Genomic DNA, 24,865 nt, shown 5'->3' on the forward strand with positions numbered 1-24,865 from the left:
TCAAACCCATTGCGTTGAGTCGATTCTGACTCATAGCCCCCCTAAAGGACAGAGCAGAACTGCTTCATAGAGTTTTCAGGAAGCGCCTGGAGGATTCGAACTGCCGACGTTTTGGTTAGCAGCTGTGGCATTTAACCACTACGCTGCTAGGATTTCCTCAAGGAAGTCAGTTAGGGGGAAATGCTTTGTGTGAAAACAAAATCATTTTATAGGCTTCTTTCCAGAAACAACTTTTCGTTCAACGAGGAGTAAATATGATCACATTTTTACCATTATACTCAAATGAATGTACAATGTACATCTTTCTTTAGATGATTCCTCAGAACTGCTAGTCTATTCAGTCAGAGGAAGTGGGTGGCTGGACAGAGGTCTGTGCAAAATGCAATCTCTGTTATTTAACTAAACAGGCCATTTTATGGAATAACAACTCACATACTTTCTATAATTTAATGTACCCAAAGGGTTTGCAGCAAATTAGTGTAATAGTTGTTTTCAAGAGTAGAATTAAAGCATTTTTCTTTCTCCCACCTCATGTCCTTAGATACAAAGAGCTAACTCTTATCACTCCTGCATCCTTAGCCGGACTTGTGGGTGGTAAAGGATAAAGCCCTGGTTTAAAACAATGATTTTGAGGAATTTCATCATCTGTGAGAAAAAGATTCTGATTTCAAAGATAATACAAAGGAAGGGACTCAGTAAAAGGGACTGGACCTCTCTCTCTTCCTCAATACCCTCTTCCAATCAGTCAGCACGTTGTACCCATTTTACCGCTTGCTGCATTGGCCTGTCTCTCCTCTTCTCTCGTCTCCTCTCCTCACTCCCTCCCTTCTACCCTCCATCCTCCTACCTTTGCTGTTAGGGCCCTCACCTCACTCCACTGGACCTCTGCAAGTGTCTTCCAGTTAATCTCCCTGCCCCCATCTTGTGCCTTCTAATTTAGTGGTTCTTGATCTTAGTTTTTTTTTTTTTTTTTTTGATCTTAGGTGCACTCTAGAATCTCCTGGGGAGTTTTAAACAGTCTGAGGCCTGGGCCTCACCCCAAAGAGTCTGGCTTCCCAGTCTGGGTGAGGCCTAGGGCAGCTAGGGTGGAGAGCCAGTGCCCCTTTCCAATCCTCACATGAATGGTCCTTCAGAGTGCAAATCTCACCTTTACGTTCCCTGTCCAAAGCACTCCCAATTTTCTGTGCCTTTATTAATTTACTCAGGCAAACCTTATCATTTAAATTACTTTTTTTTTTTTTAACCAAAAAACTTAACCAAGCTTTCAATGGCTGCCTTTTGCCTGTAGGGTGAAGTTTAAATTCCTAAACATATACCTCAATTAAAAAAAAAAATTAATTAATTAAAAGTTCCTAACCTCCATTTTCTGCCCTGTGTATACACACACACATGCATATATCCATACACACACACACACACCTATCCATACACACATGCATGTACATATATCCATACACACACCCGCACATATATCCATACGCACATACATACACATATATCCATATACACATATATCCACACACACACATACACATATATCCACATACACACATACATATATATCCATACACACACATATGCATATATCCATACACACGCACATACGCATATATCCATACACACGCACATACGCATATATCCATACACACGCACATACGCATATATCCACACACACACACATACACATATATCCATACACACACATGTATATCCATACACGCATACACACATATGTATATCCATACACACATACACATGTATCCATACACACATGTATCCATACACACACATACACATGTATCCACACACACACATACACATATATCAACACACACATACATATATCCATAAAAACACATATATCCATACACACATACACGCATACATATATCCATACACACATACGTATATCCATACACGCATACACATGTATCCATAAACACACATACACATGTATCCATACACACACATACACATGTATCCATATACACACATACACATATATCCATACACGCACACACACATATATCCATACACACACATACACATATACCCACACACACATACATGTATATCCATATGCACACATACATATATCCATACACACACATATATCCACACACATACACATATCCACACACATACACATATCCACACACACACATATCCATACACACACGTACATACATATATCCATACACATATACACAGGGTATGCAAAAAGTTGAGAAACAGGATAAATTTATCCAGAAATATTACATTAGTTATATTTTCAAATAATAAGCTTAATGTATTTTTCTTCAACCTCCAAACACCTTTGCGTGTGTTTTACATTTAAAGCAATGGGTCCATTTGTTAACGATGAGCTGTCAATCTCTCGCCCCTACAGAGTGTGCATGTGTCCTGCCTTCATCCAAAAAGAGTTTCAGGCTACTTACAGAATACTTGAGCACACGTGTTTAGCCAGTGAAGAGGCAGGTCCCAAAGTCAGGTGAACGTGCCCACCACAATGGCAGGCACATGTCTCACAGGTGCTGGGTGGGAGACTAAGCTCTACAATCAGTATACCTCCAAGCAGCCCTGGCTGAAAGAGTAGCGGTGGCAGTCATTCAGTTCAGAATTTCCAGGGGTTAAAAACTGGCCGCAGTTGCTCAGGAGAAATGCAACTATTGTTGGTTCTAACATCAGGCAGCTATTGCTCCCCAGGCAAAAGAGTGGTATGCTGAAAATGAGCTCTGGCTCAATAAAGGAAATCAATTGTAGGAGGCTGTATTACCTTCCTATCATTAGGTAACAAATTACCACAAAATTAGCTTAAAGCAACGTTTATGAGCTCACAGTTCTGTAGTCAGAAGTCCAGCACAGTGTGGCTGGGTTCTCTGGCCAGGGTACCAGAGGGTAAATACCTGAAATCAAGGTGTCAGCCGGCCAAGTTCTCATCTGGAAGTTCTGGAGAAAATACGCTTTCAAGCTGGTTCTTCTTGTTGGCAAGTTCAGTTTCTTGTGGCTGTAAGCCTGAGGGCCCCATTTCCTCACTCGCTCTCAGTCAGGGGCCACCCCCAGTTCCTACAGGTGGACCACATTTCTTGGTAGCCACGTTGCTCCTTCGTCTTCAAACCAGCAATGGCACCCCAAATTTTTTTCGCTTTGAACGTCTGACTTCCTCTCTCTCTCTGACTTCTAGACCCAGATTTAAAAGACTTGGGTGATTAAGTCAGGCGTGCCCACATGATCTCCCTTTTTTAAAGTCGGCTGTGATGTGTAACATATCCCGCACACAGGAGGAGTTCACAGTCCCTGGGATCGCGCAGCGCACTGACACCAGGAGCAGGAAGTCTTGGGGACCATCTTAGTGCTCTGCCTGCCACAAAGACATAAAAGGGACCTTCTAGCCCTCCTGGTATTGGGTGTTGACAGATGGAGGAGGAAAGAGAGAAGCTGAGCCTTTCCAACTCAACCCGGTTTCTAACCACCGTCGTGGATAGAAACCCATGGCTAGGGATGTGCAGCCCCTCAAGAAGCAGTGCCACCCTGGCTCATCAGCTTACTCCCCCACGAGATGCCACCTTCTTGTCCCTAAGTTTAGCCTGATCCCAAGGTAATCAGGTAGATACTCCTAGCTCCCTGTATGTTTCTTTTCTAACGAAACTCTTCCAGAGATTCTGCCCCCCACAATTTCTCCACCTGCTCTAGCCAGCCCTGTTTATCCCATATCTCAGGTTGTAGAGATCCTTGATCCCTCATTCTAAGGTTCACCGGCTCTGAGATCAGCTCCAAGATGAGGGAGGAGCAGTCATCCTCTCTGTCATCTGTGCCTACTTAAGGGCGTAGAAACAACGTAAGCCCACTGTGCTGTTGCTTTTATCTTGTCTTTCTTTCATTAAGGCCGGGTTTTCTTTTCAAAATAATTAAAATAGCAGCTTGATGTAAATGTCTTGGAAAACTGAGGATAGAAAGGCATGGACAAGACTATGAGTAACCTAGATGAGTGTGGCAAATTGGATACTGCATTTGTTTTCCTGAGATGCATGTTTCTCATAGAGCAGGGCTAAGCACAAAGTGATCGAGCCTCACAGAAGCCTCTGAGGCAGCTTCCAGAATGCCTTTCAGTCACATATTTTCCTCACAGTCTTTTTTTTTTTTCTTGTAATTAAGCCATGACCCCTCATATTCTCAATCACTCCCCCACTGCAATGACTATCTCTCCCATTCCTCACCCCCCAAACAACCTCCTGGTCTGACATTGAATGGGGCAGCCTTGTGAGTGTTGGCTCATCACCCTTCCCCTCCCTCCCTGTTCTGAGTCTTGGAGAATCCAGGTACTTCTCCAGGGTCTCTGTTCATCAAAACTACTACAGTCTGGTTAAAGGACTCTCTGAGGTTCCTCAAGTTTGAAGGACAATGTAAATTTCAAATACTTTTACAGTGGAACCGTCCTCTCTTGTTTCTGCTTATTATCTTTACCTCCTTCCACAACCACTTAGAGTCATGGTCAGATCTCATACAGACTTGTAGACATGCAGAAAATGTGAACAGCAGCAGGTCACTTATACAGGAAGCCTTTTTATTTTTATTATTTTTTTATTACTGTGCTTTAGATGAAAGCTTACAGCTCAAGTTAATTTCTCATACAAAATTTATACACATATTGTTTTGTGACATTAGTTGCAATCCCCACAATGTGACAGCACACTCTGCCTTTCCACCCCAGGTTCCCTGTGTCCATTTGACCAGTTCCTGACCTTTCCTGCCTTGTCATCCTGCCTCCAGACAGGAGCTGCCCATTTGGTCTCATGTATCTGATGGAACTTTTTTTTTTTTTTATTATCTGGTGGAACAAGGAAGCACACTCCTCACGTGTATCACTGTTTGTTTTATAGTCCTGTCTAATCTTTGTCTGAAGAGTGGGCTTCGGGAATGGCTTCAGTTCTGGATTAACGACGTGTCCGGGGGCCATAGTTTTGGGGGTTCCTCAGACCATTAAGTCTGGTCTTTTTACTGGAATTTGAGTTCTGCTCCACACTTTTCTCCCACTCCTTCCGGGATTCTCTGTTGTGTTCTGTCAGGGCAGTCATTGGTGGTAGCCGGGCACAATCTACTTCTGCTAGTATCAGGCTGGTAGAGTCTCTGGTTTATGTGGTCCTTTATACTCTTGGGCTAATATTTTTCTTGTGTATTTGGTTTTCTGCATTCTCCTTTGCTCCAAGTGGGATGGGACCAATTGATCCATCTTAGATGGCTGCTTGCAAGCTTTTAAGACTCCAGATGCCACTCACAAAGTGTAATGCAGAACATTTACTTAAACTTTGTTATGCCAATTGACTGAGATGTCCCCTGAAACTATGGTCCCCAGGCCCCAGCCCCAGCTACTCTGTCCCTCAAAGTGTTTGGATGGGTCCAGGAAACTTCTTAGCTTTTGCTTTGGTCCAGTAGTTCTGACTTCTCCTGTATTGTATATTGTCTTTCCCTTCACCGAAATTGGCCCTTGACAACTATCTAGTGAATCCCCCTCCCACTCCCTTTCCACCCTCATAATCATCAAAGAATGCTTTTTTCTTTGTTTAAACCTTTTCTTGAGTACTTATAATAGTGGTCTCATGTAACATTGCCCTTTCGTGCTTGACTAATTTCAGCCAGCATAATGCCCTCCAGATTCATCCATGTTGTGAGATGTTTCAAGTACTTATCATTGTTCTTTATCATTGCATGGTGTTCTATTGTGTGTACATACCATAATTTGTTTATCCATTTGTCTGTTGATGGGCACCTAGGTTGTTTCCATCTTTTGCTATTATAAACAATCCTGCAGTGAACATGGGCGTGCATATATCTATTCGTGTGGCAGCTCTTATTTCTCTAGAATATATTCCAAAGAGTGGGATTGCTGAATGGTATGATACTTCTATTTCTAGCTTTTTAAGGAAGCACCAAATCGATTACCAAAGTGGTTGCACCATTTTACATTCACACCAGCAGTGCATAAGTGTTCCAATCTCTCCACAACCTCTCCAACATTTATTATTTTGTGTTTTTTGCATTAGTGTCAGCTTTGTTGGGGTGAGATGGTATCTTATTGTACTTTTGATTTGCATTTCTCTATGGCTAATGATTGTGAGAATTTCTGCATGTGTATGTTAGCCACCTGAATGTCTTCAGTAAAGTGTCTGTTCATATCCTTTGCCCATTTTTTGATTGGGTTATTTATCTTTTTGTTGTTGAGGTGTTGTAGTATCCTGTAGACTTAGAGATTAGACCCTTATGAGATGTCATAGCCAACAATTTTTTCCCAGTCTATAGGTTCTCTTTCTACTCTTTTCGTAAAGTCTTTTCATGAGCATAAGTGTTTGATATTTAGGAGCTCCCAGTTATCTAGTTTCACTTCTGGTGTTTGTGCAATGTTAGTTATGGTTTGTATACTATTTATGCCATGTATTAGGGTTTCTAGTGTTGTCCATATTTTTTCTTCCATGATCTTTATCATTCTAGATTTTATATTTAGGTCTTTGATCCATTTTGAGTTAGTTTTTGTGAATGGTGTGAGGTATGGGTCCTGTATCATTTTTTTGCAGATGGATATCCAGTTATGCCAGCACCATTTGTTAAAAAGACTGTCTTTTCCCCATTTAACAGACTTTGGACCTTTGTTAAAATATCTGCTGCTGCCCATAGGGGGATGAATTTACATCTGGTTTCTCAATTCTGTTTCACTGGTCTATGTATCTGTTGTTGTACCAGTAACAGGCTGTTATAATTACACTGATGGTATAATAGGTTCTAAAATCAGGTAGTGTAAGGCTTTGTTCATGCTTTACTTTTCCTGGGCCTTTTCCCTTTCTATATGAAGTTGGTGATTCGTTTCTCCATCTCATTAAAAAATGCCGTTGGACTTTGGATCAGGATTGCATTGTATCTGTAGATCACTTTAGGTGGAATTGACGTTTTCACAATGTTGAGTCACCCTACCCATGAGCATGGCATGTTTTTCCACTTATGTAGTTCTCTTTTGTTTTCTTGCAGTAGTGTCTTGTAGTATTCTTTGTGTAGGCCTTTTATGTCCCTGTTATTGCTGTTGTTAAGTGCCATCAAGTCGATTCCGACTCACAGCATCCCTAAGCACAACAGAACAAAACACTGCCCAGTCCTGCACCATCCTTACAATCATTGTGATGCATGAGCCCATTGTTGCATCCACTGTGTCAATCCATCTCGTTGAGGGTCTTCCTCTTTAGCAAGCACGATGTCCTGTACTTTACCAAGCATAATGTCCTTCTCCAGGGACTGATCCCTCCTGACAACATGTCCAAACTGTGTAAGACTCCAGTCTTGCCATCCTTGCTTCTAAGGAGTATTCTGACTGTACTTCTTCCAAGACAGATTCATCCGTTCTTTTGGCAGTCCATGGTATATTCAATGTTCTTCTCCAACACCACAATTCAAAGGCATCAATTCTTCTTCGGTCTTCCTTATTCATTGTCCAGCTTTCACGTGTATATGATGTGATTGAAAATACCATGTCTTCAAGGTGACACCCCTGCCTTTCAACACTCTAAAGAGGTCCTTTGCAGCAGATATGCCCAATGCACTGTGTTGTTTGATTTCTTGACTGCTGCTTCCATGGTTGTTGATTGTGGATCCAAGAAAAATGAAATCCTTGACAACTTCAATCTTTTCTCCATTTATCATGATGTTGCTTATTGGCCCAGTTGTGAGGATTTTTGTTTTCTTTATGTTGAGGTGTAATCCATACTGAAGGCTGCGGTCTTTGATCTTCATCGGTAAGTGCTTCAAGTTCTCCTCATTTTCAGCAAGCAAGGTTTTGTCACCTGCATCATGCAGGTTGTTAATGAGTCTTCCTCCAATCTTGATGCCCCGTTCTTCTTCATATAGTCCAGCTTCTCGGATTATTTGCTCAGCATACATTTACGTCTCTGGTTAAATTTATTCCTAAGTACTTTATCTTCTTGGGGGCTATTGTAAATGGTATTGATTTGATGATTTCCTGTCAAAGTTCTCTTTGTCAGTGTAGGGGAATCCAACTGATTTTTGTATGTTTATCTTGTATCCTGATACTTTGCTGAAATCTATTAGTTCCATTAGTTTTCTTGTGAATTCTTTGCAGGTTTCTTTGTATAAAATCATATCTTCTGGGAATAGGGATACTTTTACTTCTTCCTTATCAGTTTGGATGCCTTTTATTTCTTTTCTTGCCTTATTGCTCTGGCTAGGACCTCCAGCACAATGGTGAATAAGAATGATGATAGGGCATCCTTGTCTGGTTCCCATTCTCAAGGGTAATGTTTTCAGTCTTTCTCTGTTTAGAGTGATGTTGGCTGTTGGCTTTATATAAATACCCTTTGTTATGTAGAGGAATTTCCCTTGTATTCCTATTTTGCTGAGAGTTTTGATCATGAATGGGTGTTGGACTTTGTCAAAAGCTTTTTCTGCATCAGTTGATAAGATCATTGGTTCTTATCTTTTGTTTTATTTATGTGGTACATTACATTGATTGTTTTTCTAATGTTAGACCATCCCTGCATACCTGGTATGAATCCCACTTGGTCATGATGAATTATTTTTTTGATATGCTGTTGAATTCTGTTGGCTAGAATTTTGTTGAGAATTTTTGCGTCTATTTTCATGAGGAATATTGGTCTGCAATTTTCTTTCTTTTTTTTTTTTTTGTGGTGTCTTTAGCTGGCTTTGGTATCAGGGTTATGCTGGCATCATAGAATGAGTTTGGGAGTATTCCTGCCTTTACTATGCTTTGAAATACCTTTAGTAGTACTGGTGTTAACTCTTCTCTGAAAGTTTGGTAGAATTCTCCAGTGAAGCTGTACGGGCCAGGGCTTTTTTGTTGTTGTTGTTGGTATTTTTTTTTTTTTTTTTATTACCTATCCAATCTCTTCTTTTGTTATGGGTTTACTTTGTTTTTCTATCTTGGTTTGTGTTAGTTTAGGTAGATAGTGTGCTTCTAGAAATTTGTCCATTTCCTCTAGGTTTTCAAATTTGTTGGAGAGCAATTTTTCATAGTATTCTGTTATGCTCTTTTTTATTTCAGTTGGGTTTGTTGTGATATTACTCATTTCGTTTCTTATACAGGTTGTTTGCTTCTTCTCCTGATTTTCTTTTGTCAGTTTAGCCAGTGGTTTGTCGATTTTCTTGATCTTTTAGAAGAACCAACTTTTGGTCTTGTTGACTCAGTTGTCCTTCTATTCTCTATTTCAATTATTTCTGCTCTAATCTTTGTTATTTCCTTTCTTCTGGTGCATGCGGTTTTCTTTTGCTTCACTTTTTCTTCATGTTATAGGATTAGCGTTTTGATTTTGGCCCTTTCTTTTTTTGGATGTGTGCATTTATTGCCATAAATTGACCTCTAAGCACTGCTTTTGCTTTGTCCCAAAGGTTCTGGTAACATGCGTTTTCATTCTCATTTGATTCTATGAATTTCTTTATTCTGTTCTTGATTTCTTCTATGACCCAGTAGTTTTTGAGCAAGGTATTGTTCAGTTTCCATGTATTTGATTTTTTTTTTCCTTGCTGTTTCTGTTATTGATTTCTACTTTTATGGCATTATGGTCAGAAAAGATGCTTTGTAATATTTCGATGTTTTGGATTCTCTTAAAGTTAGCATTGTGGCCTAAAATGTGGTCTATTGTGGAGAATGTTCCATGACCATTGGGAAAGAATGTATACTTGGCTGCTGTTGGGTGGCCTGTTCTGTATATGTCTATGAAGTCAATTTGATTGATTGTGGCATTTAGATCTTCTGTATCTATTCAGTTTCTTTCTAGATGTTCTGTCCTTCACTGAAAGTGGTGTGTTAAAGTCTCCAACTATTATCGGTGGAGCCGTCTATTTCTCTTTTCAATGCTGTTAGGGTTTGTTTTATGTATTTTGGAGCCCTGTCATTGGGTGCATATATATTTGTTACAGTTATATCCTCCTGGTATACGCGCACACACACACATACACACACACACACCCTTTAATCATTATATAGTGTCTTTCCTTATCCTTTGTGGTGGATTTTGCTTTAAAGTCTATTTTGTCAGAGATTATTATTGCTGTTCTGGCTCGTTTTTGGTTGTTTTTTCTAGATTTTTTTTTTCCCATCCTTTGAGTTTTGGTTTATTTGTGTTTTTGAGTCAAAGATGTGTCTTGTGTAGGTAGCATATAGACAGATTGGTTTTTTTTTTAACCCATTCTGCCACTCTATGTCTCTTTATTGGTGCATTTTGTCCATTTACATTTGGTGTAATTATGGATAGGTATGAGGTTACAGCTGCCATTTTGATGTATTGTGTGTGCGTGTATGTGGTGTTGACAGTTTTTTTGTCCCACTTAATGTTCATGCTGAGTCGTCTTTCTTTATGTATTTTCTTTTTATTTTTTTCATTGTTGTCGATTTTGTGTTTGTTGAGTTTTTATGTTTTTCTTCTTTTTTATTTTGATGGGTAGGTTTGTTAGCTTCCTTTGTGGTTACCTTAAAATTTACCTTCATTTTTCTAAGTTTAAACTGATTTTTTATGTCTTGATATCGCCTTAACTTCTCTCCATATGGAAGTTCTGTGACTATACTGTTTATTCCCTCTTTTTTTGTTTTGATGTTGTCATCATCTACGTATTGATGTCTCTGGTTCCCTATTTTCAGTCTTTTAGCTTTGACTTGTTTCTCTGAATTCCCTGTCTGGGTTGATAACTGGTTTATCTGCCTTGTGTTCTAGTCTTGGACTGTTGTCTGATATTGTTGGTTCTCTAACCAGAGGACTCCCTTTACTATTTCTTGTAACTTTGGTTTGGCTTTCACAAATTCCCTTAACTTCTGTTTATCTGGTTTTGAGCTGTACCAAATTATCCAACAAATGGAAATTTATTTCCCCTCCACAGTGAATGGAGGGTCTGGGCTGTAACCCCAATTTGTCTGGTGGGACCAGCTACGTGACCTCAGGCAGATCCCATGACCCTTTTATGCTTCACACTCCTCATTTGTAAAGCAAGGAATCAAATATTAGGCAATCTGCTAACAAAATTCTTAACAATAAAAGTCAGAAGTTAAGATATAAGTAACGATATAAAAACTAGCAATGCTTAATTTCAAGCATTTAGTATGTGCCAGCCTTTGTGCTCAGTGTTTTACACTCAATATCTCATTCAGTTCTCAGCCATGGTCTCCATTTCACAACAGGGATTTGAACCGGTTTGAACCCTTGCTGAGAACTTGCATTTCTAACAAATTGCCAGGAGATGCTAATGTTGCTGATTAGGGATCAATTCTGAGAACCACTAGTAGAGCAGTTGTTCTCAAACTTTATCATACATAAGAATCCCCTGGGGATCTTGTTAAACTCTACATTTTAGGTTCAGTATATCTGGGGTAGAAATTCAAATTCTCAGTAGGAGTTTGAACCAGAATAAAGCAGCTCAAAGCCCTATTTCACAGAAAAGAAGACTGGGCACTAGAGCAGTGGGTTGCCTTGCCCAAGGCCACACAGTATGAGGAGCAGCTGGCAGAGAAATGGAGGGAACTGACTCCAGCTTGAGCTCTCAATGCCGTATTTAATCACCTGCCTGTTATAACCTTAGGGGGCGGTGGTGGTTCACTGCTAGAATTCTCATCTTCCATGCCCGAGACCCAGGTTCAATTCCAGGCCAATGTACCTCATGTGCAGCCACCACCTGTCTGTCAGTGGAGGCTTGCATGCTGCCATGATGCTGAAGAGGTTTCAGTGGAGCTTCTAGACTAAGACAGACTAGGAAGAAAGGCGTGGTGATTACTTCCAAAAATCATCCAATAAAAACATTAAACACAGTAGCTTAATTAGTTCTTAGGATTTAATAGAGTTTGTCATGTTCCCACTTTTGGAACAGTCTGTGCTATACAAGAAACTATGTTAAAAATTAGAAAGCCAAAAACTCATCTGGGAAAAGCCAGTATTTGATTACTTCCAGCTACCAATCTCATTAGCATAGCATTTCTTACACATTCTTATAAACTCTTTCTCTTTAATAAGCCAAACACTCAGCCTTTCAAACACAGCAGTCCTTTTGCCCAAAGCAGGTTGATTCCTGGTGCTAATATCTACAATCCCTGCAGCCAAAGGCAGTCAGAGTTAAGAAAACCATTCCTAATTAATTAACCCATTGCAGAAAACTGTAGGAGAAATGCCTCCTGGTTTTAACTGCTCTCTTTCCCCGTGGTGATTAGCAGGAGAGCCATAAATTTGGGGGAGTCCAAGCTTTGCCTTCAAGGCAGTAATGAAAGCAGGTGCTGTGGAGACTCTGGAAGCTGCCTGGTTATAGCAGCCCTGGAAAGGAGAAGGGAGCAATCTGAATATTAACTCTCAGATCTACGGAAGGAACCAAAGAAGGCAGGGCAGCCTGGCTGGTTCCAAAGAAACGGTCCCAGGGGTTACCAGAATCCACGGGGTTCCTCGACTCTTGTTTTAGTTAAGTCAAATGGACCAGAGTTGAATCCTGGCCTTGCCACTTGCCAGCTGGGTGAATTTGGGGACGTTGCTGAACTGCCCTGAGCTCTGCCTTCACATTAGTAAGCTGGAGGGGACTGAATAATGCCTCACTGACAGCTAAAGAGGGTGTGTGTGGGACTGGCACTGCGCTCCCGCATGACCGGTGCTCACCGTCTTCCTTGTCTCCTTGCCCCTGTTGATGGGTCCACTAAAGTCTCCATCACAGGTGTTCCTGAGGTTTGGGAAGTTGCCTTCGCATGCAGTTGACTGGAAATTTTAGATTTTCATTTTTTTAGGCCCCCAAAGATGGCTTTGCCCTTTCAGTTCACAGGCTTTCTTTTGGAGGACTCAAAATGAGCCCCCTTACTATCTCATAGTCATATTATGAGACCCTACGGAGGAAAATGTACTCAAAAGTGCTCTGTTGATTTGTTTCCTGTTTGCTCGTTTTAACATTTCAGAGATCTGGAGGCGGAGAAGGAACTTGGGCCTTGGATTGGTTTGTTGTTTGTGTTGTTTTTAGGTGGCTTTGAAGCATATCCAATTATTTAATAGGCTCTGGGATGCAAATGGTTAACACACTTGGCTGCTAACCAAAAGGTTGGAGGTTTGAATCCACCCAGAGGAGACTCAGAAGAAAGGACTGGTGATCTACTTTTAGAAAATCAGCCATTAAAAACCCTATGGAACCCAGTTCTACTCTGACTCACACAGAGTTGCCATAAGTTGGAATTGACTCCATAACTGTCACTTGTTTGTTTGTTTTCACCTTGGAGGCAAAAAGATGGACCTTTAGCAAAACTACCAGTCACCGACCTAAAGAGGAGCCTATAATTCCTTGTTTTTGGTTGCTGATAGGCTGTGGCCTGGATAATGTTCTTATTTATAATGGAATGCTACTTTGCATTTAATTTATAGATTCACTTCATCAGTCTTGGAGCCCTGAACTTTTCATTTATAAGCAAATCAGAGTTATCTGGGTCAAGTGAATATATAAAGGCTCAGGGAAGTCAAGAATTTCCATGTCTGAGATCACCATTAATTGATCTGTAACTAAATACAAACCGTCAGCATTCTTAGGGGAAAGAAGGCATTCTGCAGTTATTTGAGAATAATTGTGGGTCTATAAATGGAGTTATCACATCAGACTTGAGAATTACATGGACCACGCCTGTTTGGATTACCTTCTGTGCCTCCAAGGAGCTTCTCCAGCTTTTACGCATAGGGAGTAAACCCAAATTTAGGGTATTTGAAGAAGCAGCTTAGAGTAGTGGCCTTCCCCATGCAAGGGAGTTCTCTGAAATCTGCTGTTTTACCTTTGAAATGCATGCACATTTTGCATTCAACTGTAAATATTTCCATGTTTGTTTTCAAAATAAAAATAGTTTTACCCAAAAATTTTGAGTACAATTGACACTTCAGGACAAACACCCCTATCCCTGGGCACCACTGTTTACCCAGTCTACCTTTAGCGTTGGCCAAAAATATTGAACATACCCTGGTCTGCCAGAAGAATGAACAAATTAGTCTTAGAAGAAATGCAACTGGAACACTCCTTAGCAGCAAGGTGGCAAGACTTTGGTTCATTTTACTTTGGATACATCATCAGGAAAGACCAATTGCTAGAAAAAGACATCACACCTCATTTCACAGTGAAAATGAGGGAAACCCTCAATGAGATAGATTGACACAACAGCCACAACGAGTTCAAATATACTAACGATCATGAAGATGGCACGGGACCAGTCAGCCTTTTTTTCTGTTATACATAAGGTTACCAAGAGTCGAAGCGAGAGGCTAACAACAACCACCACTTCTGGGAATGAGAGGGCAATCATCTGTAAAGCTTTGATATCCTGGGAGAATAAGAGATGGAGCATGTAGGTCCACCCACACATATGGCCATGTGGTTGGAGACACTGCTGCATGTTTTTAGCAAGCAGCCTTGTCTCTGGTGCTACTGTGTAAAGGAAAGATAGGATTTGAATAACACTATAGAGAGCAAAGGAGGAGGGACCTTGTCAACCAAGCCATGAGTTTATGTACTGCAGACACAGACCCTCCCAAACTACAATGGTAAAAAGATCTGATTTTACCTCGATTTTTTTTTTTTTTTTTTGCTGAATTGCATCTTTGGGATATGCAACAGTGGGGTGAATTTGTACTTATGACTTTTCAAAAAAACATGTAATTTAAGAGAAAATAAGAGTAGAAGTTGGAGAAGTACATCTGATAGCCCCAAAGCCCTGATTCAACTTCAAGAGCCTTCTCAATCCTCTACCAAATCTTCTGCACACCACAAACAGATTTGACTTCAAATCTGTTAAGCCATTTGCTAAGTAGGTTTTTTGTTGTGGAATCATTTATGTGCAAAACATACACAATAAAACTGCCAGAGCCGAGTCTGAGAGAAGGGCATCAGGATCCAGTGCTGAGTGGTTGGAATAGTGATCAGGCATCATATGCACTGCAGAGCAAAGGAAGCGTGTCTGACCTGAAAAGACAAGCAGTTTTGCTAATGTGCCACATAGCCTTGGACTGTTATAGGGTGAGGCTCTCTTGGCTGCATCTTAGTGTCATTTTCACCGTAAATAAAACCTAGAGATTCTATAGTAGATTCCTGATCAAAAGGGAGAAAATGCAGAACAGAATTTCAAATTCTTATGGGATCCAGAATTTCTGGAGCCATGCAGGATGGATAGATCCCTGAAACTATTGCCCTGAGATAATCTGTAAACCTTAAACCGAACAATAGAGGCTGAGCCAACATGGCACCTTACACAGACACACCATGCCATCCTTCTGCAACAAAGACCTGAAAAACTAAATAAAACAGATACAAATGCCAATCCTGGAACCCTAAGCATCAAATGAAGGGATAAAGAACTAGATCAAACACCAAATGAAAAAAGAAACTAAAGGAAAACAAAGAGCAAGGAGAGATACAGAGTGGAGGTCACCTGCCGACTAATGAGGCACAGTGTCGCCATCTTGGAGCGCAGCCAACAACAACCCCAGGCAGAAGTATGGGAAGGCAACTTCATGGAGCTCCCAGCAGGAGACAGAGTACTCAGTACCCAAAGAAACACATTTTCCCACCCCTCACCCTCCTGCCTTTTATTCCCCCTTTACAGCTTCCTACCAGGCCATGCCATACTGCCTTGGCTGGAGCACCATTGGCCCGCCACCAGCCCAGGTCTGCCCTGCCCCCACCTGCTATAATGAGATACCATCTCACCCTGACATACTGACACTAATCAACAAAACAAAAAATAACACATGTTGGAGAAGTTGCAGGAAAATTGGAATTTGTATGCACTGCTGGCAGGAATGTAAAATGGTACAACCATATGAAAAATGATTCGGCATTTCCTTAAAAGGCTAGAAATAGAAATATGATATGATCCAGCAATCCTACTCCAAGGAATATATCCTAGAGAAATAAGAGTGATCACACGAATAGACATATGCCCATCTATGTTCATTGCAGCATTATTCACAATAGCAAGAAGATGGAAACAACCTAAGTGCACACCAACAGATGAATGCATAAGCAAATTATGGTACATACACACAATGGAATACTACACAATGATAAAGAATAATTATGAATTCACAAAACATCTCACAACATGTATGAATTTAGAGGGCATTATGCTGAGTGAAATAAGTCAATCACAAAAGGGCAAATATCATATGAGACCTCTATTATAAAAACTCAAGAAAAGGTTTACACACAGAAAAAAAAAATCTTCCATGATTATGAGGGAGTGGAGGGTTGGGAAGGGAAAAATCACTAAATTGTAGACAAGTGTTAACTTCGGTGAAGGGAAAGACAGCATACAATGTTGGGGAAGTCAGCACAACTTGAACAAGGCAAAATCACAGGAACTTCCTAGACACATCCAAACACCTTGAAGGACTGAGTTACTGGAGCTGAGGACTAGGGACTGTAGTCTCAGGGGAGATCTAGATCAATTGGTATTAACAGCTCATAAACAAAATGTTCTACATCCTATTTTGGTGAACAGCACCTGAGGTCTTAAGCCATTTAAGATACATCTGTTGGTCCCATCACATTCAGAGAAAAGGAGAATAAAGAAAGTGAAAGACACAAGGAAAATATTAGTCCAAAGGACTAATGGACCACATGGACCACAGCCTCCAGCAGCCTGAGCCCAGAAGAAGTAGATGGTGCCTGGCTACCACCACCTCCTGCTCTGACAGGGATCACAATAGAGGGTCCCAGAAAGAGCAGGAGAAAAATGTAGGACAAAATTCAAATTCACAAAAAAACAGATTTACTGGTCTGACAGATATTGAAGGAACTCCTTATTGAAGGAACTATGGCCTCCAAACGTCCTGCTAACTCAGTACTGAAGCCACTTCCAAAGTGTACTTTTCAGCCAAAGTTTAGACGGCACTATAAAACAAACAATAGCACACATGAGGAAAGTGCTTCTGAAGTTCAATCAAGTACCCAAGACCAAATGGGCAACACCTGCCTAAAAGTAAAGACAAGAAGGCAGGAAGGGACAGGAAACCTAGATGAATGGACACAGAGAACCCAGAGCGGAAAGGGGAAGGGAGAGAGTGCTGACACACTGTGGGGATTGCAACGAATATCACAAAACAATTTTTAAAAAATTTTTGGTGTATAATTTTTTGAATGACAACTAATTTAGGCTGTAAACTTTCAACTAAAACACAATAAAATTTTAAAAAACAAACAGTAGTTTAGCTTAGCTTAACTAGTAAAAAATGCCAGCCTGGAGCATTGTGCTCTTTTAAGAACAATCTATATGAAATCAAAGTGAAAACAGCAACTGGAAAGTTTAGATAGGAAACTTAGGGAGGCAGTGAGTTTATGTTAATGGTGTAGGAACAAATCGAGAAAGGGGGATGTCTTGGTTAGGTAGTGCTCCTATAACAGAACTACCGCAAGTGAATGGCTTTAACAAACAGAAGCTTATTCTCTCACAGTCTAGCAGGCTAGAAATCTGAATTCAGGGCACCAGCTCCAGGGGAAGGCTTTCTGTCTCTGTCAGCTCTACAGGAAGGTCCTTGCGATAGATCTTCCCCTGGTCTAGGAGCTTCTCAGCACAGGGACCCTGGGTTTAAAGGACATACTCTCTCCTGGTACTACGTTCTTGTTTGTATGAGGTCCCCATGTCTCTCTGCTCTCTTCTCTTTTATATCTGAAAAGAGATTGTCTTAATACACAATTTATAGATTGAGCCCTGCCTCATTAACACAACTGCCTCCAATCCTGCCTCGTTAACATCATAGAAGTAGAATTTATAACACATAGGATAATCACATCAGATGACAAAATGGTGGACAACCACACAATACTGGGAATCATGGCCTAGCCAAGTTGACAGATATTTTGGGTGATACAGTTCAATCCATGACAGGGAGTGAGGGTATTTGCACAACTTGAAGAATGTAATTAATGTCACTGAATTGTACATGTAGAAAATGTTGAACTAACGTATGTTCTGCTGTGTATATTCTCAATAACAACCACAAATGATAAAACCAGTTGTTAAAAATAAGTAAACCCTAGAGGGTCTGTGAGTACAGGAGATTTGTTGCCTTGAAACACGCCCCTACAGCTCTTCTCAAACATTAAATCACAATATAAAACCTTCCCAAGACTGGGGGAAACAGTTTTATTTCCTGGAAATTGTTCATCATGGCTATGGTTGCTTCCACTTTCATACAATCAGGCTGGTCCTTAGATGACTTTCTCAATAATTTAGTGAAAAGGCACGAACTTAGGTAGAATTTCATGGAGTTTTAAATGATGTGTGAGATATTGGTGGCTCAGTGACAGAATCCTTGCCCATTATGTGGGAGACCCAGGTTCAATTCCTGGCCAATGTGCCTCATGTGCAGCTGTCATCTGTCTGTCATTAGAGGCTTCCATGTTGTTATGATGCTATCATCAATTGAATTATGTCCCCACAAAAATGTGTGTATCAATTTGGCTGGGCCATGATTTCCAGTATTGTGTGGTTTTCCTCCATTCTGTGATTGTAATTTTATGTTAAAAGGATTAGAGTGGGACTGTAACACCACCCTTACCCAAGTCACACCCCTGAGCCAATGTAAAGGGAGTTTCCCTCTAGTGTGGTCTGTACCACCTTTTATCTCTCAAGAGATAAAAAGGAAAGAGAAGAAGGCAGAGAGTTGGGGACCTCATACCACCAAGAAAGCAGTACCAGGAGCAGAGCGTGTCATTTGGACCTGAGGTTCCTGCGCTAAGATGCACCCAGACCAAGGGAAGACAGAAGACAAGAACCTTTCTCAAGAGCCAACAGAGAAAGCCTTCCCCTGGAGCTGATGGCTTGAATTTGGGCTTGTAGCCTATGAGATTGTGAGACAATAAGCTTCTCTTTGTTAAAGCCATCTACCTGTGGTATTTCTGTTATAGCAGCACTAGATGACTAAGGCAGATGCTAAATGGTTTCAGGGGAGATTCCAGACTAAGATGAACTAGGAAGAAAGGCCTGATGATCTACTTCCAAAAATTAGCCAGTGAAAACCCTGTGGATCACAACAGTCCAGTCTGTATGCAATCTACAAACCAGTCATGGGGATGGCGCAGAACCAGGCGACATTTTGTTCCATTGTGCATAGGGTCACCATTACCCTGGACCAACTCAATGCAACAGCAACAAAATGATGTGTAGCTCTCCTCTGAGCTTGGTAGCTCCTGAAAAGTACTCACTTTTTTGTCTACCAGGCTGTTTTGTGAAGCAATAAAGACGAAACTTTTGTAAATACCCTGAAAAGCCAGCAAAGGAATATTGAAATGTGAAGAACCAAAACATGTATACTTTAAATAAAACCAAAAAAACCAAACCCAGTGCCGTTGAGTTGATTCCGACTCATAGCGACCCTATAGGACAGAGTGGAACTGCCCCACAGAATTTCCAAGGAGCGCCTAGCGGATTCAAACTGCCAACTCTTTGATTAGCAGCCATAGCACTTAACCACTACGCCACCAGGGTTTCTGCTATACTTTAAATAGGAAGGCAAAAATGTACTATCGTTGCTGTCATTGCATGTTTAAGCTTATTTTAGCGTTGGCTAAAATGTGCAATTTAATCCAACATCTTTTTAAAAATGTACATGGAATGCACCCATTCTATACTTCTAAGGTTCTATTAAAAATATAGTTTTTGTTGTGGCCTCAAGTAACTTATATCCCAAAAAGGATACAAGGTGACATTTTAAAATGAGAATTAGAAACAAGAAATGTCAACAGTCAATTGTAACTATCTGACTTGGGCAGGAAGAGCCTGTCAGTGGTCTGTGGTCAAAGGGCTGCAATTTTCTTTCTGGCCTTTGCCCAGGCAGAGCTTTGAAAAAGAACAAAAGTCCACAACATTACAGAATTTCAAAGCCCTGATTATGCCCTTGCAAGCTGGCCATTGCTGATTTAGGAGAGTGGTCCAGATTGAGGATGTAGTCTCTGAGGGGCCTGTTGATTTTCATTCTCTGTGTCAGCCAATCAATGTGAAGTATAAACACAGACTAGGAAGGCAGGGGATCTACAAAGCAAAGAGGGCTAGTGCCTCAGGACAAGCCACCGTGCAGCTGACTTATCCCAGCCACATCTGATTTTGATGCTTTATTATTAAACTCTATAAGATAGAGACCTGTCATGGAGTTTCTCAGTCTCAGATCTCACTTCATGCTCAGCACCATTCCAGATACCACCACGTTCTTCTCTCTGCTGAGTATCCCACATCCCTGAGTTGGCACTGCACACGTGGGCTTAAGGGCAGACAGATTTGCCCCACAAGCTGCAGCCAAGTTCCACAGTCCCCCCAGGGACACCTGCTTATTATTGAGGAGGTTTGCTAATAATCCCCTTTTACTCCTCACGGGCTGAATCTGTATGTCCTGGTGATACCCAGTTTTTACTGCCAGTCTCCTACGAGGCTGGTTTATGGTAATATCCAATCACAGCATTGAGAATACTGAGAGTGAAAAAAAGACCAGACTTACTGGCCTGACAGAGACTGGAGAAAAAAACCTGAAAGTATGGCCCCCTGATACCCTCTTAGCTTAGTAATGAAGTCACTCCTGCGGTTCACGTTCAGCCAAAGATTAGACAGGCCCATAAAACAAAATGAGACTAAAGGGGCATACCAGCCCAAGGGCAAGGACTAGAAGGCAGGAGGGAACAGGAAAGCTGGTAATGGGGAAACCAAGGTCGAGAAGAGAGGGAGTTGACATGTCGTGGGGTTGTTAACCAATGTCATAAAGCAATATGTGTACTAGCTGTTTAATGGGAAACTAGTTTGTTCTGTAGACCTTCATCTAAGGTACAAAAAAAAAAAGTTCAGTTAAAAAAAAATTAAATATGTGTTTAAACTCTGAAAAAGAAAGAATACTGAGAGCGAGAGGCAGAAGAAAGAGGGGAACAAGCCCACAAGCAATCTACAAAGAGACATTGTCAAGAGTCTATCCAAAACATTTTCAATTTTTTTCTTTCTTCAGTATAGGTTATCTTCTAAAAAGTGGACACAGGGTATGGATTTGCTTAATAATCAAATTTTTAGAATTACTTTCTATTAATAGCTTAGGCAACACATGCAAAGGTGTTAACTAGAAAGAGTTATTTTCCTTTCAAGTGAATACGCAGAATTGTTTCTAAATGAAACCTTCTTAGAAGAGACTGGAAGAGACCCTGAGTGGTGCAGATGGTTAATATGCTCAGCAGCTAACCCCAAGGTTGGAGGTTCGAGTCCACCCAGACATGCCTCAAAAGAAAGGCCTGGAAATCTACTTCCAAAAAATCAGACATTGAAAACCCTGTGGAGCACAGTTCTACTCTGGTACGCATGGGGTCACCATAAGTCAGAGCCGACTTGCCGGCAACTAGTTTTCAGAAGAGAGTGAAAGCAAGGACAGTACCTGTTCTGAATAATCCATTAACATATCTATTGAGCAATGATGGAAAATAAAATATTTTCGCAGCCTGGTTTGCAAATACATACTAGAATACGAATAACCCACGTAACTCATATTCTGAAATTTCCCCAAAAAAGGCAATTAAATAAGGTAAACCTCGGAGTAGCTTCTTAATGCCATGCTCTGGATCCTCCCTAATCAAATATTTCCTGGAAATCCCTCCATAACAATACAGATCACAAGAAGTGGAGATAAAACACTTCAACACCATCCTTTGCAAAACGGAAACACATAATTACAGTGGTAAACATCTATTGACCGATCATTCTACTGCCTAAGGCTCTGCTTTAATAAGTAGTTATTTTTGGCAAATTGAATGTGAAAGGCATTGTTTATATTAGTAGCTATGAAGGGCCAATAATATTATAGTAATTGTGTTTGTTGATTTCCTTTTCTCTGAAAAGTACCCCGCCCCCATCACCACCCCCACTAGCAGATTCTCTATTACTGAGAAAGACGTCAGATTGCTAGAAGCTTATTTTAATCAATAGTTGCCTAATGAAATCACATAGCTGCTGTCTTTGTTGTCTGTAGCCAGAGAAATAACTGTGATTAAGTGTGCTCATGTGAGTGTGCGAGCATCAATTTCAACGCTTGTTTTGCTTGTCTCCCACTTTCCTTCTTCTCATAGATTTTTAAAAGCATTGGCACCGATGAGACTGTCCAAGAGCAGGGAAGCCGGAGGCTGATCAGCTTTTCTCTCTCAGGTATGTTTTACTCACCTGGAGGCCTTGAATAAGAATATCAGTCAAGAGCCGGGAGACCTGGCCTCAACGCCTAGCTTTGGCTCTCACTGACTCTTACCTACAAGTTATTCAACCTCTCTGTGTCCCAGATTCTCCATCTGTAAAGCAAAAAAAAAATCTGTTCAATTCCCCTGACTTCATAAGGGAGAAGTCAATAAGTCATAGATGTGGAAGTACTTGGAGATTGTGGGAAGAGATGCTTCCCGTCTGCTTTCCCTCTGTTGACAAGTAGTGGCAATTAAAGGTTTATAGAGTGGCGGTAGGGGAAAGCCTGGGGAGAGAAGCATCTATTGAGCCCTTTATCTAAATAAAATCTCACATGAAGCCCAATCCGTAAAACAGATAAAATTGAGCTGCTCAAAAAAATGACATTTGTGGAAAAAACAGTAAAATTCACCAATAATTAAGTTAATAGTATTGTATCTGTGTCAATTTCTTAGTTGTGATAAATGCACCAAGGTTATGTGCATTTATGTGCATGGTTATGTGAAGGGTAAATGGGAATTCTCAGTACTATCTTTGCACCTTTTCTGCAAATCCAAAAAATTTCTAAATAAAAAGCTTAAAAAGAAAGCCCAGCTGCCTGGCTACAATCCTCAGAGCCACACTCACTTAGTTCGACCTTAAGTGGTCTTTGAGGGGTCACAATGGCATGAAGCCCTAGGATTCTGTTGAGCAAAGTTTGAAAAATCAGTGAAAAAGAGGAAGACCCTCAAGGCAATGGATTGACACAATGACTGCAACTATGGGCTCAAGCATATCAACTGTGAGGGTGGCCAAGAACCAGGCAGTGTTTCGCTCTGTTGTACATAGGGTCCTTATGAGTCAGAACTGACTCAATGCTATCTAACAACAACAACAACCTTAGCCTGTTGCCAAACCAACAAATATTTCAGGTCATGAATGCCAGAGATCACAGAGGTGACAAGCGTGAGTCTCTCTGGGAGATGGACAGTCACCTCAGCTTTTCAAGTCTAAGAGCACATCAGCAAACGAAACGTGTGTCTAAAGACCCTTGAAAACATTAACCGGTGTGTTGTTGTGTGCCATCGAGTCAATTCCGACTCATAGCAACCCTACAGGATGGAGTAGAACTGCCCTATTGGGTTTCCAAGGAGCAGCTGGTGGATTTGAACTGCCAACCTTTTGGTTAGCAGACTGAGCTCTTAACCACCTGGCAACCAGGGCTCCATGTGTAGGTTAATGGAAAAAGAAAAAGGAAGAAGAAAGAAGTGCAATAATTTCATATTACTTGAACTACAAGCTAACAACTCCTGATTTGCCATTCTCAGCTTCCTATTGAAATGCTTGAGAAATGAAAGTCATTAATATAAACCTTTGAAAACAGGGGAAACCATTCAAATTCTTATGAGGTCCAGACATTCTGGAGCCATGGAGGCTGAATGAACCCAGGACACTATTCTCCTGAGCTGATCTTTAAACCTTAAGCCAAAAATATTTACTGAAGTCTTCTTTAAACCACAGTTTAGCTTAATTAGTAAAAAATGTCTGCCTTGACATCTGGGGTCTTAAACGCTAGCAAGCAGCCATCTAAGATGCATCGATTGGTCTCAACCCACCTGGATCAAAGGAGAATGAAGAACACTGAGGACACAAGGCGATTACAAGCCCAAGAGACAGAAAAGGCCACATGAACCAGCGACTACATCATCCTGAGACCAGAAGAACTAGATGGTGCCCGGCTACAACCAATGACTGCCCTGACAGGGAACACAACAGAGAACCCCTGAGGGAGCAGGAAAGCAGTGGGATGCAGACCCCAAATTCTCATAAGACCAGACTTAATGGTCTGACTGAGACTAGAGGGACCCCGGTGGTCATGGCCCCCAGACCTTCTGTTGGCCGAGGACAGGAACCATTCCCGAAGCCAACTCTTCAGACATGGATTGGGCTGGACAATGGGTTGGAGAGGGATGCTGGTAAGGAGTGAGCTTCTTGAATCAGGTGGATACTTGAGGCTATGTTGGCATCTCCTGCCTGGAGGGAAGATGAGAGGGTGGAGGGGGTTAGAAGCTGGCAAAATGGACATGAAAAGAGAGAGTGGAGGGAGAGAGCAGGCTGTCTCATTAGGGGGAGAGTAACTGGGAGTGTGTAGCAAGGCGTATATGGTTTTTTGTGTGACTTGATTTGTAAACTTTCACTTAAAGCACAATAAAAATTATTGAAAAAAAAGTCTGCCTTGAGCAATGTGCTTTTTTAAAGAGCTATCTACATGAGATCAAACTGATAACAGCAACTGGAAAGGTTAGGTAGGAAGCTTAGGGACCAGTGAGTGTACGTTAATGGTGGAGGGACAATTCAGAAAAGGAGGATGAGAATGGTTGCACAACTTGGAGAATGTGATCAATGTCACTGAATTGTACATGTAGAAATTGTTGAATTGGTATATGTTTTGCTGTGTATATTTTCAACAATAATTAAAAAAAGAAAAAACAGTGGAAACTAGGAATACTACTCAAGTCCCTGGGTGGTGCAAATGGTTAGTGCTTGACTGCTAACTGACAGGTTGGAGGTTCGAGTCTACCCAGAGGCACCTTGGAATTTGAAAGCCTTGGTGATTTACTTCCAAAAAATCAGCCACTGAAAATCCTGTGGAGCACACTTCTACTCTGACACACATGAGGCCACTGAGAGTCAGAG

The 24,865-nt window shown here is 41.0% G+C and overlaps 1 protein-coding gene across 1 annotated transcript in view; it reads left to right on the forward strand.

Annotated features, from left to right (window-relative positions):
• The window catches only part of HECW1 (HECT, C2 and WW domain containing E3 ubiquitin protein ligase 1), a 246,240-nt gene that overhangs the window by 56,832 nt on the left and 164,543 nt on the right, over positions 1–24,865 (forward strand). The window contains exon 4 of the mRNA XM_010587155.3: positions 22,090–22,165. Within this exon, the coding sequence (XP_010585457.1) occupies positions 22,090–22,165 (76 nt within the window). The remainder of the gene's footprint in view (positions 1–22,089; positions 22,166–24,865) is intronic.

This window comes from Loxodonta africana, chromosome 8 (genome assembly GCF_030014295.1).
Source record: "Loxodonta africana isolate mLoxAfr1 chromosome 8, mLoxAfr1.hap2, whole genome shotgun sequence".
Classification (NCBI taxonomy): Eukaryota; Metazoa; Chordata; class Mammalia; order Proboscidea; family Elephantidae; genus Loxodonta; species Loxodonta africana.